Source organism: Bactrocera oleae, chromosome 6 (assembly GCF_042242935.1).
Source record: "Bactrocera oleae isolate idBacOlea1 chromosome 6, idBacOlea1, whole genome shotgun sequence".
NCBI lineage: Eukaryota > Metazoa > Arthropoda > Insecta > Diptera > Tephritidae > Bactrocera > Bactrocera oleae.
The window spans coordinates 30,672,553-30,696,203 of record NC_091540.1 but is presented as its reverse complement, the minus strand read 5'-3'; the positions used below and the strand labels follow the sequence as shown (position 1 = coordinate 30,696,203).

The 23,651-nt window shown below is 35.8% G+C and overlaps 1 protein-coding gene and 1 pseudogene across 2 annotated transcripts; both read left to right on the top strand.

Moving 5' to 3' along the window:
- The first annotated feature begins 13,362 nt into the window (after positions 1 to 13,362).
- On the top strand, positions 13,363 to 16,692 carry eco (Establishment of cohesion). Of its 2 annotated transcripts, none has more exons than XM_070111000.1 (4): positions 13,363 to 14,831; positions 14,908 to 16,073; positions 16,132 to 16,256; positions 16,294 to 16,584. In XM_070111000.1, exons 1-4 carry the CDS (start codon positions 13,466 to 13,468, stop codon positions 16,361 to 16,363), a joined length of 2,727 nt encoding a protein of 908 aa, XP_069967101.1. In that variant the 5' UTR covers positions 13,363 to 13,465; the 3' UTR covers positions 16,364 to 16,584. The 2 variants fall into 2 exon arrangements, with proteins under 2 accessions (XP_069967101.1, XP_014098228.2); XM_014242753.3 differs by having other exon boundaries at positions 13,365 to 14,831; positions 16,311 to 16,692.
- Positions 16,693 to 16,762: 70 nt separating this feature from the next.
- On the top strand, positions 16,763 to 19,865 carry LOC138857649 (delta-1-pyrroline-5-carboxylate dehydrogenase, mitochondrial-like; annotated as a pseudogene).
- The last annotated feature ends 3,786 nt before the right edge of the window (positions 19,866 to 23,651 follow it).

Below are 23,651 nucleotides of genomic sequence, written 5' to 3'. Positions count from 1 at the left end.
TAATTTCGAAGAAGTTCCCGATGATGCCATACATTTATTTTGGTCCAATGAAGAGACAAATAATTTCAATGCCCTTAAGCTCAGTCGAATCCCAACTGAAGCTATTCTTTCAACCTCAAAAGGAATTGGTATAAGTGAAAATGATAATATTTTGGAAAGAGTTGAAAACCTCCGCCAAATATATTTTTACCGTGAATATAAACACGTGTGATGGCTTGGTTAATAGGACAGCTGGAAAACTTATGCAAATTGATTTCCATTGTTCTTTTCCAACAATTTTGTGGATTAAATTTTTGGAACCTTCTGTTGGTTTGATAGCTCAATCAAAAAAGCCTCATCCTCTAGAAAGTTCTTGGACACCAATTGAAAAAGTTCCAAAATCTTGAAAGAAATCAGTTACCAGTTGTTCCGGCTGAGGGAATAACTATTCATAAAAGCCAGGGTGCCACATATAATAAATTTGTAGTTCATACTCGACCCAGAATGCCTAGAGCTTCAATATATGTCGCTTGTACTCGAGCTACTTCTTACTTACTACTTAGCACGGAAACAAGCAACAGAAACAAACGGGGCATTATAATATAACATATGCAAAGCATAGTATTACTTGCTCTATAGAATCGAAGGCTGTAAAGAAAATTTATTCAGGCCGCAAAGTGTTAGAATCGGTTTTGTTTAAATGTTTCAATATTAATATTCTGGTTCTATATAGAAATTCAGCTTTCTCTGTCACCCATTTAATTGTAGAACTTCAGGAAGTCCCTACTTCTGAGTTAGGCAATCAAAATGTGCTAATTGTTGGAAATTTTAACATATGTTTAATGTCTACAGGGACTGCAATAAGAAATCTACTCCAAGAAAAAAACTTTAGGTCCCTGCTTGGTGCAGAATATTCAACTACACCTGCCGGTACACAAATTGATTGGTATCTTTGTGTCTAATTAGGTAAAAAAATTTTCTAGCCCCCATGTAACTAATATAAGGATTTTCGATGATTTGTCTGACTTTACTCCATATGATTAGTGATGGTATGTGAGGTACCTTAATGAAAAAGTGGGAGCATTTTATTAGTTTGTGGCATGTTAGTAGTATGTGATATTGGCAAAAATTTATAAAATCGGGTTAATACTACCCTCAACTTCCTTATACTACTTATAATTATTTTCATTAGTCTAACCAGTTTTATGCGGAATATGTCGGTCAGTGAGTATTAATATTTTTTTTTATATAAAATTGCTTCAAAATATGTTCTCGAGTATAGCTGAGCAATGTCAAGCAATAAAACGGAGACTAAGTTTATGGCCTTTTATATAAGTCAAGAAGGTACCAAATTTGATTGTAATTTAATCCCTATTTCATTTAATAATGGATGTTTAATACTTTCTCAACATTTTTTTAATATAAGATTTGAAGGAATTTCCTGGCCTTTGAATCTATCTCCAAAATATTTTATGTAAAAAATTAAAACTTCCGTTTGGCGAAATCCGCCCACGAATTTTCCCAGCTCACATGTACCACTTATGGTATAATTTTTTTCGTTAATTTAATAATTTAATGAAATTAGATAGACAGTTTTTCTTAAAAATTACGTGGTATATCGCTGCATATGAATGAAATCTAGACCTTTGTTTGAACCTTATTACCCTAATATACTGATTTCCGCTCCTCTGGTGCAACAGCAACCTCATATACCCCACATATTAAATCTAACCGCTTTGGTTCAGTTTATATCACATATATTATGTTGGAGTTAAATAGCTTTATTTTATTAAAGTTAACATTTCGGAGTAAAAAATAGTATTGACACTAAATAAATCTATGATCAATAACATATGTTAATGAGTTACCAAATAATAATCGAATAATGAATGTTGAATTCAGAGTATAGTTTTGTTCACCAAACGGTCGTTTGCATCACCTAAAACTAATCGGGATAGATATAGATTTCTATATACATATAGTTCTTCTAATATTTGGTGATAATCAGTGGATAGGTATATTTTCTCAGCCATCATGTTGAAATTATTACAAAATATACCAGACAATAATGTAAAAAAGTTTCTTAGAGTGCTGGACTTTGCATAGAGCAAAAATATCTTTCTAGAAAAAATCACATGAAATAAATATTAGTAGTGTAGTATCAAAAGAGCAAAAGACCCTCTTTATGTGGTTATAGATAAACTGCGACCCCATCGGTTTAAATGCTACTGTCTATTATTTCAGTTTTACTACACATTTAAATATGAAGGTCATGAAGTGTACTGTAAACTCAAGAAAATTACATTTTTACCCAGCGCCGTTGGCAGCTTATGAAAGATTTAGATGTTAAGACAGAAAGAAGAAAATCTACATACCTGCTCTACATATGTGTATACCATTCTTAATTTTATGTAAGTTATTGTTAATTTAGTCTGCATGGGCAGACCCTTCAAAATAGGTACCATAGATCCTCCCGTTTTAAAAAGTGTTAGACAAAATCAATTTACGAAGGGGTTTTCCGAGTACTTAATTTCAATACAATGAAATAAACTACTAATTTCTTAAATATAAATATAACTAAATACTATATTATATATTATTATGTAATATATATATTCGGCGCGAAAATCCCGAGGTTCGATCTGTTGAGCAAGTTTTAAATACCGTTCAACATAGAAATACTCGAGGTCATAGATCTCGCTGCGAAAAAACCGAGGTACGATATATTGAGCGAGTTTTAAATACTGTTTAACAAGGAAAAAGATCCCCAAATTCGCTCTGAAGAGCAAATAAGAAATACTTGAGATCATAGACCTCGGCGTGAAGTCCCCGAAGTTCGATCTGTTGAGCAAGTTGTAAATACTGTTCAACAGTGAACAAGGCGGCAAGATCCCCAAATTCGCTCTGAAGAGCTAATAAGAAATACTTGAGATCATTGGCCTCGGCGTGAAGTCCCCGAGGTTCGATCTGTTGAGCAAGTTTTAAATACTGTTTAACATAGAACAAGGCGGCAAGATCTCCAAATTCGCTCTGAAGGGCAAATGAGAAATACTTGAGATCATAGACCTCGGCGTGAAGTCCCCGAGGTTCGATCTGTTGAGCAAGTTGTAAATACTGTTCAACATTGAACAAGGCGGCAAGCTCCCCAAAATCGGTCTGAAGAGCAAATAAGAAATACTCGAGATCATAGATCTTGTCAAGAAAATCCCGAGGTACGTTATGATGAACAAAGTAGGAACACTAGGGACCATAGAGAACTTCGCGCAAGAAATCCTGAGTATAGGACTTTAGAGCGCATTCGTGATCAAATGCAAAGGGAACATGCAAGAAGAAATCCTGAAACAAGGAGAAAGAAGCGTGACAGAGAAACACAACGTCGACAACTTAGTAGGAGGGGTATGAGGGTATCAATTTTAATTCAGAGGCTTCTTAGACAAAGTCAAGTTCGCTTTCGTAGAGATAACCCGCTCAATAAGCACATTGAAAACCAATGGCAGTCCCAACGAATCCGATTAACGAGAGAAAATAATGTTATAGAAACTGATAATAGTGGCAATTTAACAGATTTCTAAAACATTTATTTCCAAAATATAAATAACGGCCCTACTGAAATATGTATTTGATGCGACGGATTATGGTTTTCACACCAATTTCGCAAATTAAATTTTGAAACTTGCGCAAGGTCACCCGAATGCTGCATCCACCTTCTTTTAAATCCAAAAATTTCCTTGAGAAGATGGAAATTACAATTTTTGTGTTACTTGCAAAAATACGATTGTTAAAAAGAACGCTCCAAGAATATGTTTAGTCAACGGTCTAGACTTTCCTGAAATACCGGATTGTTTGAAAGGTTTAACCCCAATTGAAGAACGTCTCATAATGCCTAGATTGCCTTTTATGACAATCCGTCCGTTAGGATATCAAGGTCAGAGTTTGCTCAAAGGTGATGTTGTTAATATATTAATTTCTGTTAACAATATTGTGACATCTCTACCAAGGTCCTTTGATGAGGCTCATGTGATACAAATTCACTTAAGAAGACGTTTGGAATACAATCATGATTACATGATCGATACCATACGCCCCGCAAAGATTATGGAAGCTTTACAATTTTTCAATTTTTAGTGAATACCCCTCTGTATCGTGAACACAATATACATATTATTGAAAGCTGAATTTCAGAATTTAATAACCAAGAAGAAGATGATAATTTTTCAGGTAATAATATTCCCACGGGTCTTTTACCTTCAGAGCTAAATCCAGGCGGTCAAGAAACTCTTTTGGACAATATTCCTGTAGAAAACTTAGACTATAACCGTTTAGTTATAGCGAAAGGTGAAGGACACAGACCAATTGACATAATTGAAGATAATAATTCAGAAGAATTGTCATTTGGAACAATATACGTTGGGCAGAAACGTACATACTCTGAAACATATAGCAAGATAATACGTTCTGAAATTCGCCGTTTTGATAGAAGAGCGTGTACCGTTCCAAAGTTGTTCTATGATTACATAAAATTAGAACTGCTAGAAATTAAGAATAGTACATCAATTTGCCATGGCTTGAAAGGCGTTAGATCCTCTCCTTTGGGCTTCCAACTCTCTTTATCACTTTGTCGGCTGCAAAATCTCAGTGGAATGAGCTTTTGGCAATCCTCTATAAACTTGTGGATTCTAAAGATATTTCGGAAGAGGAAGCCAACAGTTTAACAACCAAAGATAGATATCGCTTAATTCGGTCAGACGCGGTTACTTGTGCTGGATATTTTGACTACCGCTACCGACAAATTCTAAAGCTTTTTTAAGATAACGCCGGCATTTTTGAAGAGCATTTTGTTACAAATTTCTACTGGAGAGTGGAGTTTTAACAGAGAATACCCCGCATGTACATGGTATGTATTGGCTTAATAATGCTCCCAGGATCAACCTTCGAGATCCTCCGACATTCCCTGATGTCATTAGTTTATTGACAATTATATTTCTACAGATGGTTCGATCGGCCACTTAAAAAATTATGTGGGTTATCAAAAGCATAACCACAGTCAGTCTTGTACTAGGAAAATAAAAGTACAACAGGCTTGTCGTTTTGGTATCCATATCCACCAATGCTTTCAATGCAAATACTGTTACCTCTTACAGAAACAAGTCAAAATTCAGAAAGACACAAGGAAAACTTTTTCAAATTCAAATATGAGTACAGAAGACATTTCTAATTTAAACAATTTTGAACACTTCCTGTCTGATAGTAGAATAAATATGTCTTTTGATGACTATTTTTCAGCCCTTAGGTCGAAACCCAAAATTTTTCTAATAAGAAAACTACAGGATCGTTTTATAAACGCTTATAATCCTCTGATTTTGGAACTCCATAGAGCAAATATGGATATCCAATATATACTGGATGCATATGCTTGCTGTTCATATATAATTAATTATATTAACAAATCTAACGGGGGAATTTCTAGGAATTTCTTCTCTTAAATGAAGCTATATCAGAGGTAAATGCTGGAAATTATACTGTTAAGCAAAAACTTAAACACATAGGTCACAATTTATATCAGGTACAGAAATATCTGCACAAGAAGCAATATATTGCTGCATTGGGCTCCATCTTTCGGAAGCAAGTAATATTTATAAATTCCTCTCGACATGAGGAACGCGTTCGAATGGTAAAACTTAGAGCGTAACTTCAGAACCGTCCTTCGGGTTCGACTGAAATATTCGTAGCCGGTATTTTAGACCGTTATGTTCAAAGAACCGATCAGTTATAAACTCTGAGCTCTCTTTAGCTGATTTTGCATCTAGGTATAAATTTTTAAATCTAGTAGAAGAGCACAAGACAGTGATCATGAAGAAGAAGAAAGGGAAGACGATAATATACCAGAAAGCGGAGTTGTCATGCCTCTTAAAGACAGTAGAGGTTTTGTGAAAAAAATACCAAACCTTGTATAATTCGGTATAGAAGGTTTAACCCAGATTTGAGTATTTCCGCGAAATGGTAATGCTTTACTATCCATGGCGAAATGAACAGCAAGATCTCAATGAAAACGATAATGAGCAGACTTGCATAACACATCGTATTCTAATTGAGGAAAATCAAAGAATATACGATGTTTTTGAGCAAAGAGAACTTGAAAATGTTCTAGAAAAAATTTATAATGAAATAGACTTACAGGAAGGTGCTCAAAATGATCTACCTATCGTGGAAAATGAGTTCAGAGTGTTGGCACTTCCAGAAATAAACCCAAATATAAGTTTGCTGGACTTGCATGGTGAAGATTCAACAGATAATGGCACTGAATCTGATTGCAATATTAGACTTATTAAACTACCCCCTTTAATTCCAGTTGAGGAATTATTTTCTTCAGTTAAAAGTCTAAACACTAAGCAAAGAACCTATTTGATGCACCAGCTAAAAACAAATCGCCCATTTTATGAGTTCATTGGTGGCGGTGCAGGTGTAGGAAAGAGTCGTTTGATATCTGCAATATATCAAACTCTTAACCATCGTTACAATTCTACACCTGGATCCAATCCAAGTTCCTTAAAAGTTCTTCTTTGCGCACTTACGGGTAAAGCAGCATTCGGAATAGGTGGAATGATCCTTCATTCAATATTCTCTTTACCTGTTAATCAATTGAATAGAGAGTTGAGGCCACTTAGTAATGACACAGTTAATTCATTGTATTCCAAACTTATCGATTTAAAATTATTCTTAATTGATGAAATATCGATGGTAGGTGCTCGTATGTCTAGCTCTGTTGAAGCGAGATTAAAACAAATTTTCAAAACAGACAGCCCCTTCGGTGGTACACCGATCATAGTGTTTGGTGAGTTGAAGCAACTCGCACCTGTTGGGGATAGGTGGATATTCTCTCCTAATCCCAATGATGCATACAGCACTTTAGTTGGTTTCCCTTTGTGGGAGTTATTTAAATACTTTGAATTAACAGAAATAATGAGACAATGGGAGGATCAGACCTTTGCAATTGCAATAAACCATATGGCATCTGGTACTATGACAAATGAGGACATATCACTCATTGAAACTCGAGTAGTTAATTTCGAAGAAGTTCCCGATGATGCCATACATTTATTTTGGTCCAATGAAGAGACAAATAATTTCAATGCCCTTAAGCTCAGTCGAATCCCAACTGAAGCTATCCTTTCAACCTCAAAAGGAATTGGTATAAGTGAAAATGATAATATTTTGGAAAGAGTTGAAAACCTCCGCCAAATATATTTTTACCGTGAATATAAACACGTGTGATGGCTTGGTTAATAGGACAGCTGGAAAACTTATGCAAATTGATTTCCATTGTTCTTTTCCAACAATTTTGTGGATTAAATTTTTGGAACCTTCTGTTGGTTTGATAGCTCAATCAAAAAAGCCTCATCCTCTAGAAAGTTCTTGGACACCAATTGAAAAAGTTCCAAAATCTTGAAAGAAATCAGTTACCAGTTGTTCCGGCTGAGGGAATAACTATTCATAAAAGCCAGGGTGCCACATATAATAAATTTGTAGTTCATACTCGACCCAGAATGCCTAGAGCTTCAATATATGTCGCTTGTACTCGAGCTACTTCTTACTTACTACTTAGCACGGAAACAAGCAACAGAAACAAACGGGGCATTATAATATAACATATGCAAAGCATAGTATTACTTGCTCTATAGAATCGAAGGCTGTAAAGAAAATTTATTCAGGCCGCAAAGTTTTACAAGCGGTTTTGTTTAAATGTTTCAATATTAATATTCTGGTTCTATATAGAAATTCAGCTTTCTCTGTCACCCATTTAATTGTAGAACTTCAGGAAGTCCTTACTTCTGAGTTAGGCAATCAAAATGTGCTAATTGTTTGAGATTTTAACATTTGTTTAATATCTACAGGGACTGCAATAAGAAATCTGCTCCAAACTTTAGGTCCCTGCTTGGTGCAGAATATTCAACTATACCTGCCGGTACACAACTTGATTGGGCATTTTCACACATGGATCCTTCCCAGTACACAGCTGTCATGACAGTATTCGTGTCTCTTTTTCGAACTAAAGTTTTCAGATTAGTGCAATAGTTTTTCATTTTTTTTCCAAATATAATCGAATTAGAACGGTATACTAATTTTGACTAAAAACTACTGTCAATGAAAAATATGTATATAATCTAATTAAGAAATTTTCAATTATATGTATAATTTGTTATTATATATGACATTCTTGTATAAATATATGATAGAAATTAAATAGTATAAGGAGAAAAGAAATATAATTTGGATATATGTATAAGAATCTCTATAAAAATTTATGTTTAATATTGTAAATATTATATACAAATTAATATAATAATATAATTTTTAAAATTGTTAATATTTATTATTTTTTAGCTAAACATGTATAATTATATCGATATAATTAATAAGAAATGTTATTCATTGTCCAAAAACGATTTCTTTTCATACTTCTTAATACAGTTGTAATGCATTATATATAAAGTCAATTATAAGCGTATACAAAAAGCACAAGAACGATTTTTCATAATTTGAGTAAATATAGTTTACAAATTGCTCTAATTAATTTCACTGTGAATGTAAATAACTGAGGCAGTATTTCCTACTTCTAATTATTAAAATATATATAGAAATCTAAAACGAGTATACCATTTAACTTTGCGAGAGTATAAAATGTTCGGTTACATCCGAACTTAGATCTTCCCTACTTGTTATATATAATTTTTAGCACATTACTGCACAATGCATTGCACACGCATTCACTTGTATTTCATTCATTATTATTATATTAAACATTCAGCACACGAGCAGATATATAAAACACCCAAACGCACATTCATGCATATATTATATTATACATACCATATGGATAATGGAAACCAAAACCAAATTATTGAATGCACTAAAAAACCAACTGCAGCCCTATTCACATGCCCTTATAATAGTCACCACTCTCACTATTGTGAGGTTTTTGAAAGCAACCCTCACAATACAAAAACAGTTGTATATGTTGTGTTTATTTCAATATTTTTACATAATTTTATAAATATTTGATTGAAGTAGAATAGCGGAACTTTTTTTTTTTATAATGTACTTCTTTATAAATATGTTTAAAGAATATTTGATGCATGTGCGAATAAAAAGATATTTGTGCTTAAACAATTCAGTTATTATTTTATGTGTACATAAGTAATATTTAATAATAGCATTCCCCAAAATCTGGTGAATTCTTTACACAAAATATATAATCCTAACTATTATAAGTACACATACAACGTCCGGTGTGTTTTACCTGAGTACATGCTGACGACCTTACCCCACGGCGCTCAAAAACACAGGCCTGGCATTTTTCAGAACCGATTTTTAGTGTGGAATGGACAATCCTTGTTAGGGTTCGAGGCCTATCTAAAATCTTTGCTGTACTTTGGGTCCGGCACCCGGTTGCAATGCAACTCCACATTAAACTGACAACAAGTCTATTCTTTCCACATTCGGGTATCAACCACCACGATACTCCCCGAAGGGCAGTAGGAGCGAAATTCAAAGTGCCCTGTTCCCCATTGTACCAGAATTAAGTCTGTGGTTAGACCTCGTAGCCGAAGCTACTACCAGTTGAACCTTCATACTGCTCTGGACTGATAACCAGCGGTTGAACCCCATACGCACATTACACGCACACTCTACTTATACAAGAAGCTTACTCTAATTCCGAGTTAAACGCTTCGCCTCCCACACAACCTTAACTGTTCGGCATTCCGACTAGTGAGGATCACACCGCTAACATCTAAACGTTCGTCAGTCTAGCTAATCCCCAAACCCCCAAGATCCCTAATGTCGGAGTACATCGGGCACTCCGCGATCACGTTAGCCCAACACCCCGACCTATCAGATAAGTGCCTCTGATGCAAAAATGCATTCAGAGGCCCTTGCCTCGTAAGCAAAAAACCCAGACTCAGACAAAATTTAAAGTCTAGGCTACCCTCAACCAACCTAACGTCTCGGATGTGCTCATAAGTCACCCCACCGTTAGGGCTATTATCCCAACGGTCTTACCACCTACTTCTGACCCTATCACCTAGAAGCCTCTTGCTTCCTAGATATCCCTCCTTCTTCACGTCATCATCGGAAATCCTATCATTCCGCAGCAATGACACACTCAAGCCTCGCTCGCTGTATGAAAATCAGGTCAAGAGGGGGTGCACCTAACAAAGCCTGCATCACATCCGTCGAAACGGTGCGACATACAGTCATCATTCAACGTTGCAACGAGAGGATTTTTCGGCGACCCGAGACCGTCATTGCTGATTCCCACCATATTGCCGCTCCATAAGTGACATAAGCCACAAATAAGCCACGATATATGGTGCGAACAGCACGGCGTCCTCAAAATGCGTCGCACTTTGCCTACGATTGCCTGTAGCTGCATCTTCACATTCACCAAGTATGGACTGAAACACATTCTTTCACTCAAGGTCATCCCCAGATATTTGAAAGCGACAATCCTTAAGCAGCATTGTCACCGTTTTTTTCATCGAAATATTAACCCCCCCCCCCCCCCCCCACTAAACCTCAACTATTTACAATTTCTAAAAATTGTCTCTTGTCACTGCGATATCCACACTCGCACTCATTCCGACTAGAGGGAAAGAGTAATTTTCGAACAGCCGAGCTCCTCCAGTCGTTGCACCACTCAATCCCAGCTTAGGTAATTGAATCCCACCCTTGAAGTCAACAAATATGTCAAGGACAAGCGGCATTGCCGACACCGCTTCCCTAACAGATCGTTCATAATGATCGATACCAGAGGTACGCCATCGCCGCCATGGACTCTCATACCCTGAGGTAGGGGATTCGGGAATAACCATAATTTGAATCAAATTTTGATCACTCAGTCCTCACCCTCCCTTAACGTGCTACCTAAGGTCAAAAGCCCTATTTGCTGCCTGATTCATAATTATGAATCTACCGCGGCACATACACCCAGTTGCGAAGAATCCACAACTGCGTGATCGTAGTTGGGTTCTCTCACAACAATCCAGCATTAGCCCCAAGGTCCGTGAAGCCCTTGAAACTCCCAGGAAAATCTCAACTCACACATTACGGCATACGACGCCTGAAAGTTTAACTATACAATCCCTCCCATCAGTGCCTGGCGAGGACGCGCTCAATGCCTTAGTATATATTACAGTTTCGGCAATGGGGTGTAGCTATATGGCCTTCCTGATCGCACCTCCAACAGACATCTGATTTGGCCCTACGCTCAGCCACTCTATGAGCGAAACCCATACACGGGAAGCAGCCAGCAATGGGGCTATCCTGTCGCACCCGGAACTAGAAACACTTGATGTGGCACCTACCAGCCCCTAAGAGGGTTGACATTAATTTTTAGTTAAAGCTAAGGTCCTTCAGGTTCAATCGGAGTAATTCTTTCATGAATTCTTCATGGGAGATCTCCGTGTGAGCCCTCTGGATCACAACCCGAAGGACCAACTTCCGATTGACATTCAACACCATCTCCTCGATTTTGGCGTTACTCGAAACTTTCTTCCTCTCCAAAAAAAAAGGGAGTGCAGATAACCAACCCACATCCCTTAATAGGCCTGACTTCGTGGATCCATCCCACCTCTTTCATGACCTTTTTAATAAATTTCTTGGAGGAAGTTGCAGGCTTCTTACTCCAGACCACAATCGACCAAGTCTCAGCAGGTTTCAGCGTCACCTGCAATCGCCCGGCATTGACCTGCCCGGCGGCAAGGAGCACCTTCCGTAGCTTGGCAGGACGTCAACTTGGTGGTGTGGGTTGTGGGCATTCTCGGTAATGACCGTCATCAGGTGTGCCTCGTACTTGGACCAAGCTCCATCAGCCCCTTCGCAGTTCCGACATCGATTTTTATCCCCAATAACCAACCTACTCAACTCCCCCGTGATATTCTCTACGGCCGCGACATGGCCTACCTCGCTGCCCCCGACAACAACAACGTCCCTTTTTTTTAGCTGCCTTTTCAAAGTTATCCTTCACGATGGTAATTTTAACCACTTTTTCACCAAAAAGATGCACAAAAATGTGCATTCAAACGAAAAAATCACTCGTTGTCCCGTACCTGTGTGTGTATAACACGTTATTAGTAAATACCCGCATAAACCAAAATTCTGCAAGAATTTATGGCAACAATTACTCACGTCAGGCAACGGTGCTATGCGTAAACAGAAATCGAAAAAATCGCCACGATGAACTCGCGTCTATTCACGTCGGAAGCCAAACAACGAAGCCAGAACACATACAATACACATGAATTCAACATTTAACAGTACAAACATATGTTATTTAGCTAGTTTAAGAACTTGGTGACATACACACATTTATGAGATAAGATAGATTTCTAAAATAGTATAGAAGCAATGAAAATAGTGAAATAAAACCACATTTTATAAGACTAAAAATATATATAACTATTATAATTAAGCAACTAGACAGCGAACTGTTGCAAGAATGTTCTAGAGGCGAAGTTTTATTAAAGATGTACTATATAAGGGCTGCCAGATTGTGCAGCACACACAGCTCTAATTAAAGTGTTGACGTGTAAAGAGCAATTGAGATATAAGCAATAAGATGTAAATTCAAAAAACGAGTAGTAGTATTAAGTTGTTGAAATTAGAAATAAAAATATGTGTAAGTTAACAATAGTTAACTAAATCAGTCTCTTGAACTGCCAAAATTGCAACCTATGCAGTTTGGATTTCTGAATGACCGACAGCCGCAATTCAACACCTTGCAGTAGCGGATGTAACGCAATGCCTTACACAAGCTTAGGCGTCAGCAGAAACTCAGAAAAGCAGCGTCAATGGCAGTAGCGGCGATAGTGATAGTAGGTTATAAATAAGAGAAATGTAATTTTAATAAAACAGTTTTAGAACGGAACTCAACTTGTGTTTATTTAAAATAACTTAATTCCGTGGTTGTCGACAACACCGTCGCTATCGCTTAAACAGAATATTATTTAAATAGTTCGTGGGTAGTCGACAACACCGTCGCTACCACTCACAACGCACATAAATATTCAAACTACTTAAAATAAAAGTAGTGATAATAAAAAAATAACTATTATTTAAATAGTTCGTGGGTAGTCGACAACACCATCGCTACCGAATAAGGAATAGAAAAATATAACTTGTATAACCATTACGTTGGGACTTATATTTAACAATTCAGTGATCGAACTCAAGGTGAGTTATAAGATAGACGATTTAACGAGAAATTCGTTACAATATTAATAAGGTTGGTATGTAAAATGTCTGGTAGCGACTTTATATACAAACTCTGCACCCTAAATTATATATCGGTTATCGGAAAATAGCCGTGCTGTTATTGTTTTTAAGTTTTAAGTATGTCAATCACAATTGGCGCGTTTCCTTCGCATTGATATTACTGATAACGAGCAATGTATGTTCACATTTTTTTTTTTTTAATTAATTTGTACAAATGGAAACTCCAAAGAGTTTAAGGAAATCACGTAATCCAACGCCAAGATTATCTGAGAGGAAGAGAAGTTTATTTTCTGATGGTGTAATTAAAGTGGCGGGAAATATGTTGGAGGGAATTGAATTATTAAGATCTTCAAAAACGATTAGCGAAAGAAGCTCTGCAACAACAAGGAGTAGGCTTAATATTGAAAAGTTAAATTCAAATTGTAAATCAAGTGCCATAGGTATTATTAACGATGCTTCCAAGGACATTGGGAAATGTGTGTATACGTCACCTTTACGCCGAAGTCCCCGAACAAAATGTGATAAAAATACAGTAACGAACTCCTCTTTAATAATTCCAAGTGGTAAGGAAAATGCACGAAATACGGATCGGGAAGATGGTTCTGATGAACAGCTACAAAAAATGTTTAAAGCCTCAATGAGGTTACCCTCTAATAGTACCTCTGAAATATTGAAAAAGCGCCCAATACTGGGGTCCGAAGCAAAAAAACGTCATCTTGAACGAGCAGGAGAAAACGGTGAATTAAACTCATACAAAAAAAGTTCTAAAATTTCTATAAATTACGAAGCTCCTGGCACAATTTCAACATTGAAATTTTACTCCCGGCCATCAAGTTTATGTATTGATGCACAAAAAAACTTGCAAGTTACGATAAAATCGCCACCAATAACTAATAAATCTATTTCTTCCCGAAGTCGTGGTCGGCGGAGTTTTGGACAGATTAATATTAACAAAGGAGTGAAACACAAAATTAGACGACCGGTACGATCAGTTATATCGAGAGAAAGAAATGTTCGAAGTACCCTTTCTTCTGTAGACATTGATTTGATATTAAAAAATTTGCGCAATGAAAATCTGAAAAATCGCATCGTATCTAAACGAGTGGAGCGTCAAAATATAGAAAAGATACATAATATTTTTCGAACATGTAAAAATCCTATAGAGATGGCTCGGCCCCTCACTGTTATTTCAGGAATAGATGATACGAACAACAATACATCTGACTATGTTTTGCCGACGAATAAAAACGATCAAGAACTTGAAATGGTTGAAGATATTGATACAGACTTTTCTGACATCGATAGTAATTTTGACGACTATCAAATGCTTTCAAATGCGGAAGAAATCATTCCTTTAATTTCGCATAAATCAGCCACCATAGAAGCTGATATTATTGAAAATGAGTACGGAATTGTAACCGCTCCGACAAAAAAAAAATTTTTTAAATCTGGTCGAAGTAGCCTTACGCCTAAAGAAATTCGTATTACAGATAATATTAGAGCTTCAATTTGCAAGGGTAAATTATCTTTGATACAAGAAGAAAAGAAAATAAAAAGGAAACCTAAACGAAGACCGTCAAGTAAGTTAACTTTGAATATTATTTTATATTCTGCATATATGTGTATAAGAAATGTTCGAATATATCTAAATTTCAGCAACTTATGATATATCCGATGAACAAGCTACTGTTGAAGCGATTTTAAAGAATTTAGATGACACAGTCTATGGTGATATGGACGAAGATTATAAAATCAGTATAACTAATCAACCTATTAATGAACCAGAAGCTCTAGTCAATATTTTATTGCAAACTCCTGACACGCAGTTATTCACTGAATTGGACTATTTACAGTTTCGTAAACGGCTTCCGTACAATACGTCTGATCCTTTACTTATAGAGCAACAATATTTGTTACTTGATTTCCTAATTAATAATAATATGTGCACGGAAGAAAACTTTACCATCTTCATAGCTGATCCAGATAACCACAAAGAAGAAGCTGCAAAAATTGTTGACCAAGTTTTTGTATTAGTAAATGAACAAGATTACTTTCGTCAACGTCTACCGTATAATACAGATGATCCCGAAGTGGAAGCGCAGCAACATCAAATGCTAAACTTTCTAATAGAAAACAATATATGTACGGAGGAAGCTTTTGATATTTTCATTGCAAATTACAACCAAAGACGTAAGGAGGCAGATAAAATAATGCAAACAATACGGAAACAAGAAAAAGAACCTGCCTCCATAAGAATTTTGCAAGAAGCCGACAATGAAGTGAAAATACAAAGCATTATTTCCGAAAATTCAAAAATTTTAGATAAAACTATTATAGGTACTTCAGTTCAACAAAATGTTGGCGAAACTCCATTACCTTTAACTCAGTCTAGCGAAAGAGACAAGGATAAGCTTTTCCCAATATTTGATACAAATACCTGGAAGCCTTTACAACAAATGTCTAAACGAGAATTTTCACGAACTTTGAATTTGGATCGGGGGACTAATCAATACCAAATCGATGCAGGACAGAGATATTTTGGTGCTCACAAATGTAAACAATGCGGTCTGGTTTATAGTATACATGAAGTAGAGGAAGAGAAACTGCATCGCGATTATCATGTATCTTTGCATTTACTGCGTTTCAAGGGTTGGATCGACGAAGATATCGTGGCTATCTACCCCGAATGGGGTTCGGATGGTCGTATATTGCGTATCACAGAATCCTCACACACCAGAAGGCATGAACGTTTAGCCGATATATTAAAAATTGTCGATAAGGAGCTGGGATTTGCGTCCTATGTTATCCCACCAACATTTGTTGTATGTTTTATACTACATAATTTTCTTTTACAAGTTAACGTATTCATTTTAATTTCAGGCATATTTGGCTGTCCGTAAACACCAAATTGTTGGTCTTTGTTTAGTTGTACCTCTCGAAAAAGCTAACAAATATATTAAAATAGAAGGGCTGGACTGTTGCACCAAAGAAGAATATCCTGCCAAGTAAGTATAGAGTAAGACATTTGCTATTTGTCTCTAGCCATTATGCACATTTAGATGCGGTATATCTCGTATATGGGTTTCTCCAATACATAGGCGTATACATATAGCAACAAAACTATTAAACGCGGCGCAGCAGAACACCATATTCGGAGAGGAAATTCCACTGGACATGATAGCATTCAGTGCACCAACTGAAGCTGGCCGAAAGCTCGCACAGAAAGTGACTCAAATAGATAATTTTTTGGTATACCAGTGAAAATAGGCATGGTTAAGGTGAAAATAGGAAACGGAAAATAAAGGAATCCAAAGCCCTAGTTGTGTAATTTAATTGTACAGTCTATATTTTTACCATGCATAGCAATATTTTGTTAATATGTTTGAAACTGAGGGTTTTCAATTATATTGTACAATATATTTAAGATTCAATTTTTCGAAATTGCTTTATTTTGTATAATTTTTAAATGATCCTTAACTTATTCGTTATCGGCTAAAATTTTAAAAGTAAGATGAGTAACATTTTCAGACTTCATTACAATGGTGGCAACTTTTCGGGCAATCACGTCACTTTGAGTTTAGGTTGCAAACGATATTTTAAAAACATGATGAACTACAAACCAAATTCTATGGATAGCAAAGCGCTCTTTGAGTCTCTAGATAAAGTGCAAGAAACTGTTTTTCGCGTGCTAATAAACATCGGCGATAATAGTATTGTTAGTAACGATGAGCAGCTACAAGTGGATCCTCACAATCATAGACGTACGCTTGTAAAATTTTATTACGCCAACACCCAACAGATCAAACTTGGTATTGAAACAGCATAGTGTAGAAAAAAATATTGGCAGAGTACCAATCTGAGAGAAAGAGCAGAAATCTGGCGAAAATGTGCCGATATTATCACAATAGAAGACTATCATTTGCTGAATGCCGCGATTATGTTGGGACAAGATAAAACACCGAAAAAAGCTGAGAAAGATACTTTCGAGTTAATTGCGTTCTTGCGAAAAGTGCGGATTATATACTGCGCCTATCCCAAACTAATCTAAGCAATAGTAATCCTGAACGAATCAAAACAACATATTTGCAGCTTCCACTAAACGGGTTCGACACAGATATTTCACCATGTGCTTTGGAAGCCTTCCAGTAATAGTACTTGTGTATATTCCGATTACTTAGTTTGGAAAGCTACAAAGAAAGCCGGTATGCCTCCGGGTGTTCTAAACTTCGTACCATGTAATGGCAACTTATTTGTGGACGTAATTATTAAATCACCTTATTTTGGGGGCGTTAATTTTGCGGGGAGAACGACAAATTTTCATAACATATTAAATGTTACTTATTTACGAATTAAAAATTTCAAAAGTTATCCACGTATGGTGACCGAATGCAGTACGAAAAACTTTCATTTTGTCCACGAAAGTGCGGATGTGAATGTAGTAGCAGAGGCAACTGCCCAAGCAGCCTTTGAATACTCCGGCCAAAAATGTTCAGCATGTTCATGTATTTACGTTACAGAAACGCTATGGGTTCAGCTAAAGAAAGAACTATTAGACCAGATAGCCTGTATTAAGGTGGGCGACCCATGCGATGTCACATCAGTAACATCGGCCGTGTTCAGTGAAATTGAATATGAGCGCATAATAAAATATATTAAGAGAGCCAGTCAGTGAGCCATGAATCAAAATCTCAAATTATATATGGTGGAAATTATTGCAAATCTCATAGCTATTTTATAGAATCAACAGTGGTGGTTTGTAACGGCCATTTGGATCGCCTAATGACTCAAGATATCTGCGGACCAGTGCTAAGTATCTATCTTTACAAAAATAACGAGTTAGATAAGATCGTAAGCTTGTTAAAACAAGAATCAAGATATGCCTATACTGCGTCAGTATTTGCCGAGTCAAAAATTGTCCATAAACTAATTAAGAGATTAAGCTCTGTATCAAATACTTTTTCTATCAATGAAAGTTGTACAGGAAATATTATGAGACACCCTAAATTCAGCGGAAGCCGTCTTTCTGGCACTAATGATCACAAAAGTTCAAAATTTCATTTTATGCGTTGGGCATGTCAACAATTAATTGAAGAGGCTACATGCACTTACTTGAAATTGTATTATTTATTATTTTAATTTTTCAACAACTATTCTAATAAAAATAAATACATACATACATATGTATGCATATATGAGTATGTTAAAAATTATATAGTCCCACATACGACATTGAATTGAAAACTAAGTGTTCCAGCGTTGTTTAATCTCATCCTAAAATCTAGGATGTTACATGCTATTCTTGGAGAATCATTGTTTTATAATAAAAGTTTTTAAATAAAATAAATTAAAAACATATAGTAGTCCAATCTGCCTAATTTCATTGGGCCTTGAGCAATAATCCATACTATCGCGACAAGACATCTGTCAAATAAAAAAGTTTTCCATACAAGAACTTGATTTTGACTAAACGAAGTATTGAAGGTATATGCTATAGGGGTCTAATATCGGCAAATGACAATGACTCGGGGAGAAAAGGACGCGTGCAAAATTTCATATCTATATCACCAAAACTAAAGGAGTACTGTGCGTATATACTAACAAACAAACGGACATGACTAAATCGCCGGCCGGTCTAAAACTACGCTGCAACGCAGACGAAGAGGCTTCAGATATGCCAGGACACTGCACTCCGGACTATCACAGGATGCCTCTTAATGTCTCCAGTCGAACACTTACACAGTGAGGCCCGTATGCTTCCGGTTAAGGAACACAATGAGCTCCTCTCCAAGCAGTTTCTTCTGGGATGTTTTCGCAGAAACCAGCCCTGCAGTTGTCTCCTTTAAGCTGAACCGCCTCCCAGGAACATCAAGACGTCCTTTCTCGAATACGTCGACGACATTGGACAGTACACCGACCAGAATTTGGACCCAACTAACTTCAGACATGCATTGACCGCCATTCACAGCTGAGCCATTAACGCCTTCACCAACTTCCTTTCAGTGAATGGCGTACTTGGAGTCCAAACATCTCCCATCGCAGACGAATAGCTCGGGCCCAATCATCTGACGCCTTTTCACCAAGCGGGGATTAGATAACCGTTACTACAACAACAACAACAACTAATTGTGACAGGGTGACATAAGTTATGATCGCGACAAAGCCTCGATGTGAATGAAATAGAATGCTATCAGCGTATTTTGGTAATGTCCCCACGATGTCCCATAATTACGACGAAATGTAGTGAAACGATACTCCACGAACTTTTGGATTCCTTCGTACAGTTAATATAGTTTGCGACTGAATCTCCTTCTGAACGCTGGGATTTTCTTAATCCAACTTTACAACCCTTAATAGAGATGCTACTGTATTGTCATCCAATTGATGTAGTGGTTCAACAGAGCTTACGCAAGTATGTATTCCCCCAAATTGGCTATTATATTAAAAAATTTAATATATTTTTCAAACTTATGGCCAAAACTAATCCTATTGTCAACTTGATTCAGGAAAATATTCTAGAGATGTTATAGAATTAAACGGCAACAAGAAAATAATTGATTTTTTGAAGCCGTGAAATCCATATAACCATTAAATGGGAAACCCCTGAAAACCAACAATTTTTTATTTAATAAACTGTTCTATTTTCTACCAGGAAGGTTTTAGTTGACTAAAATCTTTTTCTCATCAAAGTTCGAAGTTGGTTCGAGAAAAAGAGTTGATTGACTTGCGAAACCATAACTGTACATTCGAAGACTATAAACTTCGATGTAATCATGTGGGTTTTCGATTGTTAATTGAATTGGACGCACTACAAGGCTATTTGTTTTGATTAACCTAAAACTAAAATTAAGAAATCAATTGCTTTAAGGCAATTTTTAAAGCAAAAATTGGAAAAGCAATTATTTTGAAGTAGTGGAACGAAAAAAATACACTTCTTTTATTCAAAGGGACTATCGAATCAAAATATTGCCAAACAAATAAAATTACATAGATATTTAAGAGATCCAGAGGCCTGTTGAAAAAGCTATTTAAAGCCAAAAAAAATCACTAATACTTGAACATAGAATTGTTGCGAGTTGGTTCCAATTAGACTGCGTCTGTAGTTAAGATCAGGCATGTAGCCAGGGTGAACACTAGCCTTTCAACTGTTCAGCGTAAATCAAACCTGCAAACCTCTTAAGTTTAAGAAATGACGTAAAAACCATCTCTGAACGCCATACTCAAAGAAGAACGGATTCAATTTGTGAAAGAGTAAGATGGCTTAAAGTGTTCAGATACTCGGCTCAATGAGTTAGTTGCTTTTACCTTGTTGAAACATATTTAAATTATAACGGTTTGTTTTCAATTCATAACGGTCGATTAGTTAAGTCATTTATTTTCAGTCAAAACGTTAATGGCATGACTTGGACACCATAGTTTAAGAAAAAGTAAAGCAATACGAAGATAAGAAACAGTAATTGCGGCACTTGAACTTGCTTGGAGCGCGTTTCCCCAAAAGTAAATAGATCATTCAACAAAGAACGGTATATATGAAGTTATTACACACTAAAGAAGCACTACGCATTACGTATAATACGTATTTTTAAGTTTATTCTAATAATTCAAAAATTTACAATTCACTAAAAATAAGTTCCTTTTTTCTAAAAATTTATCAATCAATCTTTAAGTGCATCAATTCTAGTGACCAAGAAAAAATTACCTTATTTTAAGTTACTTTAAGAGAATGTTTGAAAAACTCCATTTCGGTTAATTTTGTAAATCCTTTGGATATTATTCTTGAAGTCCCATTGAATAACCAACACTTTTGTATATCAACTTTGATAAGACTAAATTCAAAATAAAAGTTAATTGAATTATAATAAAAGTACAGATACGCCTATCCTACGACGAGGAAAGCGTATGTCTTTGAAGAAACTTTTTAAATCTGTAGGAAGTGATTGTGGCTATCGAGGTGTCCATACTGGAGTTTGTTGTACATACATATGTAAGTGTTGTTTGGAATCTCTATTTGTGGTGATTGTGAGAACTGTTATCTCATCAGCAGACGTCTCACCAACAGTTCCGGGCTAAATCGCGTTAGATCGTCAACATACCTATACCTAGCTATAGGACAAAATCGGGTAATTTCTGGTGAAGTGAAACCGGGTATATCACTGTTATACTAACTATCGGTCTACTAGATAAGGCAACTACTAGAGTATTCTGCATTATTTGTGGCGATGTATTGTTTACAAGTGTTGAATTTGCAAATATACTAGATTTATGAACTCCTGCTATAAATATAGCCAATTTGAAATGGGGTAAAGATTTATGTAACCTACTTTGATAAAAAATATTAGAGGAATCATATTAATGCAGGAAACTACATTTAATTAAAAATACTTCAGAAAAACACTGAAAAAACACTAAATAATTTATAGTATAGTACTATAATTAGGGATAAAGAATATTGATATATCAACAGCCATGATAGAATACAACAGATTACAACTGGTTGCTCACAAGGTTATCACACCTACTACAGACTCTAATTATTAACAAGCTCTTAGTTTTTTCAACGGATAATGGCGAAAAAATTAGAATTTTCAGTAATTTTTTTTGCTATTAATCATATTACTTTACAAAAGTAGTAATATAGCATTAATATACAATGTTTTTACTTGAAGTCACGAAAATTTCAAAAAAAAAACAATATCAATTTCCAAAGTTATAGCTTTCTGTGTTGACCCAGTTTCAAAAAAAAGCCCTTGCGGTTCTTGGAAATTCATCTACAATCAAATGAAAGAAATTAGTTTTATAAATAGATAATCCTGGGCCTGATCGAAGCTTCCATTTTCAAAAATTAACAAAATGGCGGCCTTAGGAATTTTTTTTTGTAGAATTTTGGAAAAAAATCAACTGTTAACTGATCTTAAAAAATCGAAATATTTGAAAAAAAAATCATTCTATCAGGCCCGAGTTTATTATGTATTCTAAAAGCTGTAAAAATTTCATTAAAATTTACTGAGCGGTTTTTGAATTACAGTTGTCATCGAATAACTCAAAAAGTAATTATCGGATCAACTTGAATTTTTCAAAGAATATTTTCAAGATATTACACTACAAAAAAAAAGTGATTATTTTAAAATTCTGACTACCCTTTACCCCTTAAGTCTGCCAAAGAGATGACCTGCGCTCTATTCCCGTTGTCGTTTCCAAGTTGTTGTCGTTGTTATCGGCGCTTCGTTTATATATTCGAATTCTTGAAATATATCGTAACGCCAAAAAGTTCTCGAAATTTTGAATTAAATTAAAAAAAGTATGACAACGCCAAATAGCGCCATTGTATCTGACGTTGTTATTTGGTGTTTTGAATGTGAATGTGAATGTACAATAAATGAATGTGAATGTACAATAAGCACATAATAAGTAAGGCAATAATAATAATAATAACTCTCCTCCTGTGGCTCTAGCTTCGGATTTGTTGTGTACCACATCTGTTCTTTATTTTGAATTTTGAGTACTTACCTTAAATATATACATACATACATAAATGTTAAACATCTTCATAGATAGAAAAATGCAATTTTACAAATTTTATTTGATTTTTGCCAACCGTCTCCCTCGCGACATGGAGGTGCATTAAGTTTTTTCGAAATATCCCTCCAAAAAATATCGAAATTCAATGGTTTTATCCCATTTCTTAAATCTTTGACACACGCAGAATTTTTTCAATAATTATTCATATTAACTTCAAATACTCGCGCTCGTTTCTATCTCGCTCTCAATTACTACAACGACACCGAACGACTGTTTTGTTATTTTCAATAAATGTCGATAGGGCCGATTAGCAATTTAGAAGCGGTCTTAGTGACGAAAAAAATGGTGAAAGTTCCCTTATGACTCTCTATGGTTCGATCCCGGATAAAATGGACGTTTCCTGGGCCTACCGTTAGATGACTTCGATATCGTATATATACAAACTAGTCCCTCAGTTTTCAAGCTATCGATCTGGAATTTCGCACCTGTGTTTTTCTCGCCAAGAAGCTGCTCTTTTGTCGGAATGGCTGATATTGGACCACTATAGCATAAAGCTGCTATACAAACTGAACAATCGGAATCAAGTGCTTGTATGGAAAAGTCTTTGATCTATATCAAGTTCTTGTAAGGAGCCTTTGTATTTGTGAAGGGTATTCGGTGCAACCGAAGTTAACGTTATTTCTTGTTTTTAGCTTATTTTTAAAACAGCAGACGTTTTCTCCGGTTGCAACAGTCCGGCAGACGCCAATATAACCGTTATGTTGTCAAATGTTTTTAGTTGATTTTGATCTGCTATGCCCGCAGAGGGAAGTCGTTGTTGTTGTAACGGTTACCTAATCCCCGTTTGGGTGATGAATTCCAGATTGGTTGTCGTCGAGGTCATC